The 17,447-nt window shown below is 38.9% G+C and overlaps 1 protein-coding gene across 1 annotated transcript in view; it reads left to right on the top strand.

Moving 5' to 3' along the window:
• The window catches only part of LOC100495198 (amine oxidase [flavin-containing] A), a 55,589-nt gene extending 45,921 nt beyond the window's left edge, over positions 1-9,668 (top strand). The window contains exons 12-15 of the mRNA XM_002932798.5: positions 1,270-1,367; positions 1,505-1,616; positions 3,038-3,100; positions 6,329-9,668. Coding sequence (XP_002932844.2) covers positions 1,270-1,367; positions 1,505-1,616; positions 3,038-3,100; positions 6,329-6,484 — 429 coding nt within the window. The 3' untranslated portion in view covers positions 6,485-9,668. The remainder of the gene's footprint in view (positions 1-1,269; positions 1,368-1,504; positions 1,617-3,037; positions 3,101-6,328) is intronic.
• The last annotated feature ends 7,779 nt before the right edge of the window (positions 9,669-17,447 follow it).

Below are 17,447 nucleotides of genomic sequence, written 5' to 3'. Positions count from 1 at the left end.
GCTCCATTCAGAGAGCAGCAACCGGAGGCACAGCTCATTCCCTTCCTTACCGCCTGCCTTGGGGCAGCCTGATGCGTGCTGCACCTCCAGCCTGCAAGTTATAAACGGGTAAGGGGATGCCTATGTGCCTCCCCCCGTCTGCCTTTCTGGGTTCCTGCACTGACTAATGCAGTGCTGTCAGTTCTGTATGTAAAGGCTGTGCCCTTTTCTGAATGAAATATAAATGCTAATAGCATGGCTTCCCCTTTCCTCCCACTTTTTCATAAGAGTTTATTGTCTGAAGGTTTTCCTTATTTGATCCTTGTTCCTGTGGGACCCCAGCCAAGTGTACACTAATGACTACAGTTGACTAGAAGTGCTCAGCAGCACACACCACTGAGGTTAAATCTAATTATAAGGAAGTACTGTGTGTCATTAGACTAGTGGTTTGAACTGTAGGGCTTGTTTGGCTAGGGCAGTTTGGGCAGTGGCCAGACAGATGGACAGTTTTAGGCAAAATGTCAGGGGGGAAACATGTAGAGGTATATACAGTATATTTTTGACAGCTTAGATCTGGTTTATGTAAGCATAAACCCATTAAGCAAAACCTAAGCTACGTTACCATACGTAATAAAAGGCACTGAGTTTGCCCAGGAGCAGTGACCCGTAGCAATAAGATGTTTGCTTTTAAACAGGTGACCTGTAAATCCTGCCTGCTGATTAGTTGCTATGGGTTACTGCTCCAGGGCAAACTTAGTGACATTTATTACATAACTCTTCAAGTTGTGTTATGTAAAAACATTGTTATGCTCCATTGGGTAATCCTAATGTGTATAGTAGATAAACATATTGCGAAAAAAAACAACAAACTTGAGCAGCTGTACAACTAGTGCTGCTCAACTTGTGGCTCTCCAGCGTTTTTTTTTTTATTACACACAGCATGTTCAAGATCTAAAGAGACCTCTTTGTATGACATCAGCTTTATACCAATCCATTCCCCAAATATGTGAAATAGCAGCATGGAAAATCTTGAATAGCCCTGCTCTGGGGCAATGGGTTTACACAAAAAGGTCAAAACTAACAAAACTAAATATATTTTTAAATAGAAATTTTATGTGTTCTAGTACTGGAGCAACATTTGTAAAAATCCAACAGGAATGAACAGTGGCCAATTTTGTTAAGGGGCATTATTTGTAAAAGCATTTAGGGAATTTTAGTTCTTACCTTACAAAATTGTACATCGTGTTATCATATGAAATATATAACACGTGGCACTTTATTGATTAACAGCCAGTGCACTATGAAGAGAAAAACTGGTGTGAGGAACAGTATTCTGGTGGCTGCTACACAGCGTATTTCCCACCAGGCATCATGACCCAGTATGGAAGGTAAGAGATTAATTTAGCTCTGTGTATTCTTATGCTTATTGCCTCCTCCCCTTTCCCTAAACAAAATGTGACACAAATTTTCTAGAGAATTATTTGATTTAACTAATTTTTTGTTCATAAGATTATTATGTCTTTAGTGTTATTAGGCAGCCTGTTGGGAGGATTTACTTTGCCGGCACAGAAACAGCTACACAGTGGAGTGGATACATGGAAGGTGCTGTTCAAGCAGGAGAGAGAGCTGCTAGAGAGGTACAGTGTGCCTGTATAGTATTTTTTTTTATAGTGCAAGCAGGCATATTACTAATCTCATCACTGCATGGTAAACAATAAATGTATATTGTACTTTGGGTATATATAACAGTAAATGTTAAATGGTGTTAAGAAAAACTGTAGCTAAGAAAAAAGATAGTAAGCAGGAAAAAAGGTTGTGTGTAGGTAAATGGTATTTCACAAAGAAAACACTCAAGCTCACTGATAAACTGGCATAAACTTTGATCCAGGTGCAATAACATTACTTCGTCCCAAGCCTGAGAGGTATGAACCATTCCCTATGCAGCACTTTTTATAACTGTCATAGGTATTGTTTTTTTAGAGTGAACCCATTGTGCTGGGGCCACCTTTTTGGCTGTTTTATTAATAACTCTCTCAGTATCTGTATTATTGCAGTATATCTTGCCAAGTGCCTTTTACAGATAACACAGAACAGGTCTGATACAGCCCTGATATTAAGCTGGATGCCATCAGAGCCATATTTTCAATAGAGCCACACACAAAAGTTTGTGCTTATGTCAGTAGCTTCAGGGCAGCCTATATATTAAAAAATCCCCTATTTTTTTTAAATCCTTCAGCCCATTTCTGAGCCAAGAGTGTAGGAGAGAGGGCAGGCTAGGGGTCCTGCCCCAAAGAGCTCCAGATATAAATCTGGCCATGGGTGCCTTTGGCATATCATTTGATATTAAAGAAGAAAAGTCAACCATTCAGTATAAAGTGCAAAATGAAAATTGCCATTTTTTTTCCACAATGCTGCATTTTCCCTCAGAATTATAGCTCTATTGCAAGAGCAGCAACTCACACGTGATGCACAAATATGAGTGCAAAGTAGTGACCATTTTGGTAAATTGTATACAACCTGTGGCGCCCGCAAAATAGTCGGCATATGTAATAATGCTAAAATTCTGAGGGGAAATTTTAGTTAAAAACTATTTGCTTTGCAAATAAGGCCCAGTGTTATTTAGAAATTGCCACACATACTGCATATTGCTTTTTGAAGTCTCTCCGATGGTTCATCTTTGAATGTAACCATTTCCCGACATTCTGTTTCTACTTAAGCCAGATGTTTTGGGTGGAATTACAGATGCTTTTATCAAAAAGTTCTGAAGCCTGTCCTTAAGTCACACTGAACATGCATATTTTCTGCATCACTACAGAGGATCAGTCAGTATCCCAGATGGACCTGTCAGAATTTCCCAGAATATACATATTATCAATATGGTGGAACTGATCTGTTGCATTGAAAGGTTATAATCTAAATATTTGAAGGCAATCTTCTGAAGTCACCCTCAGCTAGCAGCCGGAAAATCTTATTTCCTTTGCATTATGTTACTGTTCCCTTTAAACATAAAAAATGTGTTTTGTAATGACATGACCACTTGCATTATTTGCCCTTGTAGGTATTATGCACGATGGGCCACATATCAAAGGAAGAGATATGGATGCCTGAGCCAGAATCTGAGGTATGTTAATAAGTCAAGTCAGAAAAAATGCCAGATAACATCTTGGACCTTCTTTATGATGATTGAGAAAGGGTGCAAAGTGTAAAAATGCATGCCCAATGTGTGTTTATTATGGATCACAAAGGCTTCTGTGTATGAAACAAATAGTCCATATTTTGTGAACATTTTTTAACTGAATGAAGAAATATCAGATGTTATTCAGTTTAGCCTAGAAAGGGCTATATCAAATATTCTTTTAAGATCTAGGTCATTCCATGTAATATTACTTTTCAGGTTAATGCTTTCAGGAACATTCAGCCTCACAAAAACAGAGCTTACCAGAGCAAACCGCTTTAACAAAATAATCCCATTAGAACAATGATGTTGCGTTTAAAAATAACATTTTGGTCCTTACAACTGGCTGTGCTGCCAATTGATGAATACAAACTGGCCTAGGAGTCAAATGATTGCATTAGAAAAGGGTTCAGTTTTAAACGGTTCCTGTCATAAGGGAACTAAATGTTATCACTTAATTTTACAACACTGCTAAATGTACCTAGTTAGCAAACACTAAAACCTGTTCAAAATTATTTGTAACAAAAAGGGCCTGAGCTATAAATTTCTTCACAAATACCCGATGTTTATACTGAATTTATACCATCTTAGATTTATGATATCTCTTATTATAGGCTAAGACAATCTAGGGAGTTAAAATGGATAGTGACATTCATTTATGACTCCATTCCACTGGCCACTCCTCAAAGGCATCATAGCCTATAGACTGCTAAACCAGGTTCCATGCTGGTTCCTTGTAAATGGTTTAAAAAAATAGGGACATGGGAGGTAATAGGGATCTTGTGGCCAGCCAAGGTTAAATCTACAAGCAGAGTTGGTAATTAGAGATGTAGCGAACTGTTCGCCGGCGAACTAATTCGCGCGAACATCGGGTGTTCGCAAGTCCGCAAATTCGCGAATTTTTCGTGATGTTCGCAATTTGGGTTCGCCGGCACCGAAAAAATCGCAAAACTTACGATAACGTTACGAATGCTCCGAAAAAGTCGCAAAACTTACGATAACGTTACGAATGCTCCGAAAAAGTCGCAAAACTTACGATAACGTTACGAATGCTCCGAAAAAGTCGCAAAACTTACGATAACGTTACGAATGCTCCGAAAAAGTCGCAAAACTTACGATAACTTTACGAAAGCGCCGGAAATTACGAAAAAGTCGCAAAATTACCAATCATTTCGAAAAACAGCGTGTGTCAATTTTTCAGAGAAATTTTTGCTTGATCCCCCTCCTGCATGCCACTGTCCAGGTCGTGGCACCCTTTAAACAACTTTAAAATCAGTTTTCTGGCCAGAAATGGCTTTTCTAGGTTTTAAAGTTCGCCTTCCCATTGAAGTCTATGGGGTTCGCAAAGTTCGCGAATATTCGCAATTTTCGGCGGAAGTTCGCGAACAGGTTCGCGAACTTTTTTTTTGAGGTTCGCTACATCCCTATTGGTAATATATTCATAGAAACTTAAGAAAAAGGGAAACAAATAAATGTGTCTCATTACTACATGTCAATAGCCCATTACAGTGAAATTTCTATATGCACAGCCATATGTTTGTCTGCACTGTATCACTCAACTTGTAGCAGGCTACTAGAAGAAGGCTGGAAATAAGCTTTATTGTTTTCTACTGGACAAGTCACAAATTAAAAGGTCCCTTTTGTAAGTCATCTGGTTTAGCTTACAATAAATGGAAGATGCTACATGCAATAATAATAGATCTGCTTGCCTCATCACAACACCCTAAGTCTGCAGTTTGTGGACTTTTTGACTTTAAGCCCTGTTTTAAGGTTCATCAATTGGTCAGGGCTCCCCTTGGCTGATAACAAGGTTACAGATAAATGTAGCAGTAGTTCCAAAAAAAATTTGGCAGAATATAAGTGTTTATCCCAAATCTCCTCCTATTGAACCTTAGATTTTGCAATTTCCTCTTCTGCTTTACATGTACCAATAGTTAAATTAATTTGGGTTGAAAAAGATGTAAACCAAATATAACCAATATATACACATATACCTTACTGATATTTTGCTTGTTCAAAAAATCATCCAAACCACTCTTAAAGGTATTAATACAATATCACCATGCAGGGCATTGCACAACCTCACTGTGAAGAACCACTTCTTCAAATGAAGGGTCAGTTCCTTGAATCTAAAGGGCCTCTTGTTCTTTGTTTTCTATGTGAAAAAGAGCCCCACTATCTGTCTATTATACCCTATGAGCAGATAACATATAAACCCTGAAGAATACAATGGTGTTTTATCTGCTACGTAACCTGTAACTTGTGCCTTTTCTAATTTTTTCCAGCTTGAATGGCTGCCCCCATGGCTACACAGCAGCTTATTTATATTAGCTATAGTAGGGTTTCTGAAGCAAACATACCAGTGTTACCAGTGCAGGACAACAGTACATTCAATTTGAATTAAAAATGTAAAACACTTTTATTTTTTGGTCTTAGTGTTCCTTTAAAGACTGGGCCCAAAACTACACTACATACTCAAGGTGACCTTACCAGGGATCTATAAAAAATATGATTTCATTGCTGAAGTTAATTACTTTTCTTATGAAAGACAGTACATCATTTGCTTTAGTTGCCCCTGACTGACTGACTATGTCTGGAGTTACACAGTTTGTTTTCTGCAAAAATCCCCAAAGCCTTTCAATTATATCCATTTATTTTTACCTCAACCCTTGCCTCATTTTTTGTTCCTTCTTATTTTTTCTTATTGTCTTAAGGCATGTGCCTTGAATAGGTGTTACTTCCAAGGCTCCCTTGTGTTGCGCCTACACATGCAAGTGACTTGCACCTAATAAATTACATGCTAAATGCTTTTCTGGAAGGGTTTTGTTCATCGCTACTTGTAACTGTTCTCAAAATGCTGATATATACTATACGTTTGCTTCTTATTGATGTGAATAGAAAGCAGCTTGGGTTGCTTTTGATGGGTAGCTATTGTTTCTGCAGAGTAAGCCACAGCTCTTCCCATATACTCCAATGGGGACTGAGCACTGTTAGCAGTGGACATTTTGACCCTTACTGTAATACAAAGATTTCAATAACTAATATTGTAAACTTGTGTTGAATAAACTATAGGAACAGAAATGTTACTTTATAGAATTTTAGTGAATTGGCTATGTTGAGCTTTTTGAGCTATATTGTGTATTTCTAAGTAAATAATTGATATTTGTATTTCAGGACGTACCAGCACTGCCATTTCCTACTACATTTTTGGAAAGAAACTTGCCTTCTGCCCAAGGATTTGCTCGATTCCTCTGCTGTTCCACATTTTTAGCTTCTGCTGCAGCTCTTGGGTTCTTGGCGTACAAAAAGGGTTTTATTATTAGAGTGTGATTTACAGGCTGTATAGTTTGCTTGTGTAATGCTGGATAATTGTACCATACCAACTATATACTCAAGTTATTCACGTCTGACTGTAATTTGTATTGACTGTGAATCTCATTGTGGGTTTTTATAAAGGCATGTGCTGCATAAAACTCCTGTGACCCCTTAGATTTTTGCAGGTTGCAGGACAGGCTACTAAAGACTGAGCCTGATCAGGTGCACTTTGGTAATTTGTTTGCCACCTGCAGCAGGTAAAATGCCAGTTAAAGAGCTTTTTTTGTCAGTATTTTTATGCGAAGCATAGCATGGTAGGGTAGGCCAATAGGACTATATATAACACTCCTTTTTATCTCCCAATATTGCTTACTCACATATTACACCCATTATATTTGGGTGAAGGTGTCTAAGGGGCTTATCTGCCATACTAAGCCATAGCAGGCAGTAGGGAAATTTTCAACACTGCTTAATGGCTTAAGCAAAAACCCTAACATTTTTCTGACATGTATTATGCAGTTCATCTAAAATTACTCACTGCTGGACCAAATGAAATTACACTAGGTTATTACTTCAACAGTTTTTCTATAAACACAGGGGAGATTATAGTAATGATTAGAGTAGGCGCAGATCTATAATGTTCTCCTGTGTGTTTTTTATATTAAACCAAACTGTAGGGGAGATTTAGACATCTTTCCCACAGCCACTGCTGGGCTGATTAATTTCCTGTGTGATTGGTGCCCACTGCCCATTTATCAGCCTTTCACAAAGACTGCCATGCAGTAGTCATTCTAGCTATGTCCCTAGGAAATACTTGTCCACATATTTCTAAAAATCACGCAGGAAAATGAAAATATAGTTCTCGGCAATGACACTTTCCAAACCTCTAAAAACACATTTGCACTTAATGCAAGCCTCATTCCAAATGGGATTATGTATTTAAGTCTGGCATTTATCAGCAGTATCAGGTAATCTTTTTATACTGCACTGCATTCAGTGTACAACAGAGAATTAGAAAAATGTGGGTGTTTTGTCTGGATTCTGTGCTCTCCTTATCAAAAAGCACCAGTTATGATCAAATAAATGACTTAGTCCTCTACAACTATCCACGTTTCCTCCCCTTACATCATTAGTGTCTTAATCAAGACTATTGCTTTTATACTCTTGTGTTAAAAATGTGCCTCTTTTAGGTCAAATTTATCTACATTGTTATGCCCTCAGGTAACTCCAAATAAGCAGTGTCTCAGTATGCTTAAACTTAGACAGATGAGCATTCTGTCTGCAGACCTTAGGGAGATTTGGAATCACTGGAAAAAAGAGAAGAATTCTGGAAAAAACCATGGCAAGAAGCATCTGAGCCATAATGTCATTTTTAAAATTGTATATATTTCTTTAGAATAGAGCCAGTGGTTTGTCCTGATTGCAATTAGTGGTTAACATCAGTAGCTGAACTTCAGTAAATATACCTGTCCTTTAAGTTCAACCTTTCGCACAGTTCCCAGACTAGGCTGGGTGTTATTTTATTAAACATGATATTTTTGTTGAATTTTCTTGTCCAGGTATGGAACCCTGGAAGTACTGCCAGCTTGGATGTGGTGGTATTTCCAGGGTTACACTCGCAGTCGTGGCTACTGACTTAACAAGAAAATGATTAAGCATTATTAATGCCAGGCACATTGGTGTGGAAGTATTGCGTCACCACCACTTTAGAAATATTAATTGTGGGTAAAAAAACATTATTTATGCTATGCTCTGTGTTTGTAAATGAGTAAACAGAGATCAATCTGTATGCAGTTTTTATGACTCGAACATTTCCCATGGATGAAGGAATTTGCTGTTTTAAAATTCACAAATTAGCCTAAAACAAGGAAATACATGAAGAAAAACTCATTTGATTTATTGATGCCAGGCCTTTATTGCACAAAATAATTATTGATTCAGCCGGCAACTCATCATAGTGATGCCTTTTCTGATTTCTTTGTTTAATTGATGCCTGTGCCATGTATCCATCCCCGGTTTTAAAAGCAGATCCTCTCTGGTCTTGTTTCTGGTCTAAATCCTTGTGACAAATCATGCACATCGAATATCATATGAGCACTTTTACAATTAACACCTTACTGGCCCAAACCCCACCCACCCTGACCCTGATATTACAGGCACAGCATCTGTTATTCAGAATACCTGTGACCTAGAGTTTTTCTGATAAAGAAGGTATTTCTATAATGTGGATCAGCATTCCTTGAGGCTATAAAAAACATGTTAACGTAAAAAAACCCAGTAGGATTGCTCTTCTGAGAGCATGGATTTATGCAGCTTAGTTACCATCAAGTACCAACTGCTGTCTTTTTATTACAGAGAAATATATATATATATATATATATATTATATAAATATTACAGAGCTTTCTGGATAACAAGCTTCTGGGCAGAAGAGCAGTAAAGAAAGCATGTTTGATTGATGTGCCACGGTTGTACAGTAACTTGAGTTGACATTAGACCAACACTTTTTAAACTTCATAGGTTTAAGCCCACGCACACAGACAAGTGCAGTGCAAGGTTTCATCAGGTTCTGACAATGATACAGTTATGTAAAACAAAAAGCTTGCAGCCCACACTGAGCAAATGACCCAATAAAAAGAACCAACATAAGCTTTCAATTATTTATTTAGGCTCCTTTTAACTGATAATAAAGTAAAAGGTGTATATCTGTGTATATAAGCATTAACCCCAAATCTCAGTTATACTGCCTCCAAACTACCCCCTTCTAACTCTTTTCACTGGTTTGCCACCCATATGCCCCTGAGGAGGAAAAACTAAATTTTACTCAAAGGGGTTGCTTTTTCATTCACAAATGGCAGTGAGATCTGAATATCAACATAAAATAGCTAAGCCTAATGGAGCTATGGCTGAAATATGTTCCATGTGCCATCAGCCTAACATTGCCTTTAACAAACCTAGGTATGAAGCTTTGAAGAGGGGGCAATCTGTTTTACTTTAGTCTCCATTGTTAATATCTCCAATATCCATACCTCTTTAAAAGCATTTAAGGGGCAAGATATGCTCGGCAATGCATGTATACATTTGGTTTATATCTAATTAATTTGTCAAATTTATTATAATGTCATAATGTAATCAAAATATACAATAAATTGTACATTTAAAAAAAGTCAATAAAACATTAGGTAAATGTTACTGATAAATGAACTGTTTGTTTCAGTTATTTAATTGGGAAATGTCATGCCTTTAATTCAAAAAACGATAAGCTTGAGCAGATTTACATCTGAACCAAGGTCGCCGGGTGCTTGTAATTGCCATCAAGCTTCCTATTGCAAAGTGTCTGAGCTGTTTAATGAATAGTCCTTGTTCTTTTCTGGGACATTACATGTTTCTTGATTTTCTTCATTTAATGGGAATTGATCTGTGCTAATTGTAAGGCAATATGCCACCATCTTCCTGTCTCCTCAGCTGTACTGTTTGCATGGTTGTGTAGATCATCTCCAGCTAATGTCACACATCAGTACTGACCAAAACCACCTGTATGTAGTCATATCACTGGCATCTGCCTGCAAGTACACACACATACAGTATGTCCAGAAAAGTGTGAAGGGAGCGCATGTATAAAGTGAAACAAAACAACTGATAGTGTGATAACGTTTTGAAACTTTGTTCAAATAACTAAACCAATCACCTTATTGTGTGTGAAACAAATGACTATATCCACCACTGTGTATAGTGACTCAAAAGGCTCACCAGAGGGCGATGAAGTCAAGCTCAACAGTGGGAGACCAGGTTAGATGTAGGCAAATCCCCAGTTCAAACGGAAAGAGGAAAAAACGCCAAAAAGTGTAAAATCATTTAATATAAAATTTCTGCTAAAAATAAAACTACTTACAGACTGTAGAAAGTAATCAGGCAAATAAAACTCAACGCGTTTCGCGTACCGCGGTACGCTTCATCAGGAGTAAGGTGTGGCTGAGTCCTTTGGTGACTCTTTAAATAGTGTGATAAATGTAGGAAAGATTTATCACACTATTTAAAGAGTCACCAAAGGACTCAGCCACGTCTTACTCCTGATGAAGCGTACCGCGAAAACGCGTTGAGTTTTATTTGCCTGATCAATTTGGGGAGTTGCAATCAAGTTGTTACACCACAATACAGTGCTGAATGAACTTTCTTTTGCTTTTTAACTATGAGTTTGCCAAGAGAGGGAGTATAGATAGAAAATAATAAGGGGCCCTGGACAGAGTTTTGAGGAACCCCAACAGAAAGAGGAAAGGGAGAAGGTGATGCTCTGTTGAAGGTGACACTAAAAGAGCGATTTGAGAGGCAGTGTCACCAAGGCAAAGCGAATGGAGGGACTGAAGTCAAGAGACCAAGAAGTATTAATAGTGAGAAGTGGCTTTTGGATTTAGCCACAAAGAAGTCATTAGTTAGCCAGGTTAGAGCAGCTGGGCCTATATGATCACTAAGTTAAGTATCTGAAAGGGAATAAATGGAGCAACTATGTAATAAATATAGATCACTTGCATTGTATCTTTGTATCAGGCCTGTTATCCCACTGGTACAGCATCTGTCATATATTCTAAATATTAAAAGCATAAAAATCAAAATGTTTGCTAAGGATATGTCCTTTAAAATTACCTTGAATTTAATGATGTTAAAAATTACTGTGGAATAGTACTTATTTCAAAAAGGCTTTTGTGACATGGCAGTCTGAAATGCATTTCTCTAAATTGCATACAGAAGCCCATGTTTCTCCTCATCTACACTTCTGGGAAATATTCACTTGTAACAGAGAATTGCTTCTTTCTGTCTTTGTTAACACTTTATTTGGCAGATATGACAGGTAAACCATTTTTAAGACAGTGTCATTTATGGGTGGGGGGTGTTATTACAGTACATGATACTGCTGTTATTCTAAAGCAACTATTAACAAGGCATAGCACTTACATACTCTTCCCCAAAGTGTGTCAGATTCAAGCTGCCAATCATTTCCCAGCCCTGTAATTGAACCAGGCCTATTATTTGAACATTGCAATAGCAGTCCAATTCAGTACAGTGGTCTCATACGGAGCTAAACTGTCACTGCTTATCATCCTAGTAAAAACACATTTTTTTTATGATTTTCGGTGTTATGTTGGATTGACTTGTTTCCATGGCAACATGTGACCTAAAGGTTATTTCTCTGCTTTCAATTATTCACTTTTGTTCATATGCATCAGTATATAGGTGAAAGTCTGATCAGGGTTGCTAAAGCAACAGCACTTTTGAAAAGATGCCGCTGATGTATGAATATATAAGGATAGGGTATCCTTATCTACTGTATACTACTTGCATCTCTTCTTATATTCCCTTATCATTATCTGATCTGATTTCTTTCACTTCTAATACTTCAATAAAAGGCAATTATGGAAGAACCTTCTATTTTTCAAATTACTAGGAACTCTAATTGCATGGCCATAAAGATCATTTACATTATAATGGTATTTGAAATAAATTCACTAATCTGTAATGATCACTGTTAGCCAACTGTAAATTCTAATTGGTGACCAGTGACCAGTGATTTTCTGGGGAAATATTTATCAAAGGGTGAATGGATGGCTTGTCACAGTTTGCCTGAGGATAGCATCTCTATATATTTATTCTACACACAAACGGCAATTTAGAAACCAATCATACATAGGCATATTATAAAACTTGCCTGAGGTGCTTGGGGTAGTGGTACAATAGGGCTGGGGACCTTAGGCACTCAATTCCATACTGGATGGGGTGGGGGGGTACACACATAGCGCTCAAAGCCCCACTGCTCCCAGTCTCTCCCCACTGATTGTAGATTTTTTCCATAATATAATTCTAAGAAACATTCCAATATACATTTACTAAAAATGTTTATTGGTTTTGTTATTTGTAAATATAAATCTAGGTAAAAGCTTTGTTTGCCCCCTTTCTTCTCTATGGGCTTGACTCTGAGTTAAGTTTCCTCCCGGTCCTCCTTTCAGGAGTCAGAGCCACGAGTGCAGAAAATGAAAACAGCCAGGAAAATGAAAGGCTTGGAATTTTTTCATTTTTTTTTCACTATGCAAAAAACAGTGAGCACTTACAGGTTCTAAAGATCTCATTGGAAAGGCCCTTTAGTAATGTGTCTGCCATCTACAAACAAGGAGGCAGATGAAGATGAAGAAGGAGAATATGTGAGTCCAAAGAACTGCTTGTGTATACACAAGGGGTCATTTAAGGATTCCTGGGGTGCAAGTGCTAGTGCACTATGGGAGGCAAGATAGTACAACTTAGTGCTCACTAACAAGCACTTGCTTATCAAGGGAAGCTGCACTCAATCTAGTTCAATCTAGTGCAACGAGCAGAGCTCAGCCATAACCTCCCAACTGTCCCGATTTTTAAGGGACAGTCCCTCTTTTGACAGCTCAACCCACAGTCCCGGATTCTTACTGAAAAGTCCCTCATTTCCCTTTGATCTCCTGCACTGAAGCTAAAAAAGATACAAGTTTAATCAAAAGGTTTGAGACTCACAGCTTAAAGGGAAATTTCACCTTTTTCAGCAAAACTGTAATAACACCTAAAACAGCCATAATAACACCCAAAACCCCCAGCAATGTGTTCAAACTTTAAATAACCTGCCAGATTTAGTCAAATGGGAGTGGTATTTAGGGGCCGTGGTTGCAAAAACGGGCATGCGTGTCATTTATTTTTGTCTTTCCATTTTCAAAATTTTGGGTGGTATGGCTCAGCATCGGGATGGGCAGACAAGCCCTGGCCTTACCACCTGTCATAATGGCAAGGACAGGACTTGTTCCTCCTGCCACTCCCTAACTTATACATCTGAAGGATGGTATAAGGGGATTAGGATATGGCAGTTACAGACATCCAGAATTTCTCTAACTAAATATGGAATGTCACGAATACATGACTTTTACAGCATTTGCACCCATTTATCTTTTTGATTCATCCAGCGATTGACAATGTATTTAGGCTATGGTTGTATAAATAATTAAACAATGATAAAATGGTGAAGTGCAAAGGTGGAACCCCCCCCTCCCCCTTGTAAAGTATAAAAGCAAATAACTGGTGTCATGTCTATAGTTTTCCAATAGATGGCACTAACTTATAACAAATAGACACTTGTGCAACATACCCTAGACTGCAGTGCTAAAATATTATTCAGGGAAGAGAGTGACTGGATTTCATCCCTTCTCATCAAAGTGTTCCTGCAGATTATGTATGTATGTATGTACTGCATGTATATTTCTATCTATACAGGGCTGATGGTATAAGCATAATAATATAATAAAAATTAATTCCTTTTCTATTGGTGGTGCTGGAATTTTTACCCAACTCTGTAAGTGGGTGGGTAACTTACAGACACAAATAGGATTGTAATAAGTGCTCCCACATACAATGGTATTGCTTCAAAGGGCATGACCGCAAAAGTGCCCCACCATAATGCTCATTCCTAAAGCACTTGCGCCCCCCTGTGCACTACCCTCTGTGACACGTTGTTTCTGCCTTCTAGAAGACAGGGCCCTGATGCAGGCTACACCTCCTGCCACTTCGCACCTTGAGCAGCTGAACCGCATGCAAGGTACTGGCCGGTTGGGGGTACATCTACCTACCTACCTACCTCCCCTTCTCTCTTGAATTAAGCTGCGCCTTGATTCAAAGCACAGTCTGCACAATGCACACAGTGGGACATGGCATTGTATATGAGGTCTATACCCTTCACCTCCCCCTATGCTCGATCCACAAGTACCCCCTACCTAGTGCATATTCAGTTTGTGGACAGCGCTGAAGTGACTAAGGAAAGCGCTGAGGGACTGAGGAGATAGCAAGGGGCCAAAATTCCCTCCAGTACTCAAGGGGTTAAGGTTCCTGTTATAGGCGGGAAAGAATGGTAAACGCCTACTGCTCCCCCTCCCCTGCTCTACCTTTCACCCTGCAGAGCCTCACTCACCAGCAGCAGCTGCAGCTTGTAGGATCATCTCCCTCCCACCCACCCTATTTTAGCGCATCTAGTTAGCGTATCAGTAGGCCAGTATTTTGCTTAATTCGCATGTTCATGCTTTGCTTTTCAGGTTGTGTTGTAAAAAAAAAATATATATATATATATATTATATGTATGTAGATCGGTATATGATTGAAAAATCGTAATATGTCACAGCAAAGGCTGGGATAGTCCTTGGCCATTTCAAGTCCGGTTGGTTTGGTGTTTTCCACATGCCCACTGCGTTTGCAGTGGCCGGCATCCGTTATAATAACAATTAAGTTTCTTGTGAAGTTGAAAAGTTTTTGAAATACATGGCGAGGACTATTTTGCGGTTGTATCTCTTTTTAATAAAGCTGTGGCCGAACCCTACCCACAGTGTACTTCTTCCTGTGTCAAGTGTCTGCATAAGGGTAATAGGTCGGTAAGGGAGGGAACAAGTCTCCGCAGTCACAGTCACCCAGGGCACACAAGCACTTCATCCTCCTGCACCCAACTGATGATCCGTCCCTGACAATTGCTTCTCCCCCTACTGCACCACTTGCCTAAGTTGCCTGCCTGCCTTTTGTTCTGTCCCTGAGTGGGTGACTGAGCTGTTGCTGTGGGTGACTAGATATGGAAAGGTTTAATTAGGGTGACTCCTGAAAAATGTGGTGTGAGTTAACATGTTTGTTTTTTGGTTGCTGGACCCAGTGCAAGTTTACTTGATGTTACTGAATGTTTTCCAGCAATGTGCACATTCAACCTGACCAACCAAGTCTAAAAACAACTTTACAGGCAGAGTAGCATGTATTACTTTAAGGGTGCCCTGTGTCCTGATACAAGTCCCTGTCTCCCTCTCTATTATGTACCAGCTGTCTGGATCACCACACAGCATGCAGTACCTCAGGTTCTCCACACTAACATGACTACTACACTTATAGGTAGCACGTAACCGGTAAGTAATGAATTTTTATTACTCAAGGGGTATAGGATGAGGACATGGATAAGTGACACATCTGTTGCTTGGTGTTGACATGATCACAGCAGGGGGTGAAGAATCAACGATTACTTCCAGATACTGCACTAAATTAATATTGTGCTTGACAGTGATAATGATAATTAATTTCTGTAAAAAGCTGTATAATTATAACCAAGCCCCCATTTAGTCCAAGTTATTCTGGTGATATGGACCTTTGGATTTTTAATTCCTTGCAAATATCCATCTTAGTTTTAGCATGGGAGGCTTTGTATTTTTTAATTTTTCTTCAAAAATCTAATTTCTCAAATGATCTCTCCTTTAGAACCTGCTAGTTTGTTCAGACACACAATTTACATAAGTGGAACAAAAGATAGGTAATTCTTTCAGTACTTGCTACCTTTCTACCTTCTGTCCTCTAACTCTTTCCTTGAGTTTTACCAAATTGGAGCACAGAGACCAGTGGCAATTTTTTTTAACACTTGGCTACTGACGAGTTTGGGTAAATGTAGAAGCCATAAGGCTAATCTTAGCTTGCGGATAAATACAAGCCAAGAATCAGACTCTCTGCTCGCATTAGCCCCTCCCACTTACATCAGCCCTCCAGATGCAGACACATGAAAGGGCTGATGCGAGCAGAGTAGCTTGCATTTATCCACGGGCCAAGAATCAGCCTGAATTTGCTTTAGACTTAAATCAGAGATAAATCTGTAGGCTTTAATAGATGGTGGGGCACAGCCAGTTCAGTACATGAACATGACAATTAGCTTAGAACATGCTCCATCCTATCACAAGAATTGTAGGCAGACATTTTACATACAAGCTACAAAGGGTCATATGCCTGATATGTATGCAAGCATAATGTTAAAAACTAAAGTGCACGCCTAACATTTGGATGAAAACCAAAATGCTAAAATGTGTGATCAAATGAAAAAACAAGTAAGGTAAACTGTAAATGGCTAAAGTAATTTATTTACATTATAAGATAATGCACTACAAATAAGTGCTGGGTAAAACGTTACAGAAAAAACACCAGTGTCAATAAAATGTGTAAATTATTAAAAATCAATTTGCATATGGCAATGAATAGTCTGCCTTGTGGACATCTGTGTGTTTTCAGTTATTCCACTTTAAAGGGGCAGTATACAGCTAAATACTGAAGGTAAGTAGGTACATTGTTACCGTATTTTTCGGACCATAAGACGCACTTTTTTTCCCCCAGAAGTGGGGGGAAAAAGTCCCTGCGTCTTATGGTCCGAATATAGCCTACCGATATACTTAAAAAAAATGTTTTTACTTGACCGTGTGGTCTCCGCAGGGCCCTCCTCTATTTGCCGGCGCTTAGCTATGGCGCTGTGCGCATGCACAATGACGCGCATGCCCATACGCATGCGCGTCATTGTGCATGCGCCAGAGCTAAGCGCCGGTAAATAGAGGAGGGCCCTGCGGAGACCACACGGGCAAGTAAAAACATTTTTTTTAAGTATATCGTTAGGCTATATGCTGGTACAGATGGGGGCAATATGTTGGGTGAAATATGTTGGGTGCTGCTGGTACAGGTGGGTGAAATATGTTGGGTGCTGCTGGTACAGGTTGGGTTTTAATGCACATAAAATATTTTAGGACACTTTGTTTCAGAATCTTTTTTTCTTCATTTCCCTTCCCAAAAAATTGGTGCGTCTTATGGTCCGGTGCGTCTTATGGTCCGAAAAATACGGTAAATAAAATTGCTTGATTTATTATATTTTCAAATGTGTCTCACATCAATATACAATGGAGGTTTCTGATAATTACTTCATAGGTTATTCTTGACACAGTTGTCAGCAATAGTGTGCAAATATCCAAGGGAATACACACTCTACACTCCAGTTCACTGACGCTGGTTTGGCTAGAGGAAATAACCCCATACTGCCCACCCAAGCTGGAGCACAGAACTGCTCATTCTAGCTGGTTCTGTAACATTTGCTATTCTATACCTCACTGCAAATCCTCATTCATTTTCACTGGCTCCCAGTAAAGTGTACT

This window comes from Xenopus tropicalis, chromosome 2, assembly GCF_000004195.4.
Source record: "Xenopus tropicalis strain Nigerian chromosome 2, UCB_Xtro_10.0, whole genome shotgun sequence".
Taxonomy (NCBI): domain Eukaryota; kingdom Metazoa; phylum Chordata; class Amphibia; order Anura; family Pipidae; genus Xenopus; species Xenopus tropicalis.
The sequence above is the reverse complement of the archived record's forward strand: the minus strand, read 5'-3'. Positions and strand labels throughout refer to the sequence as shown.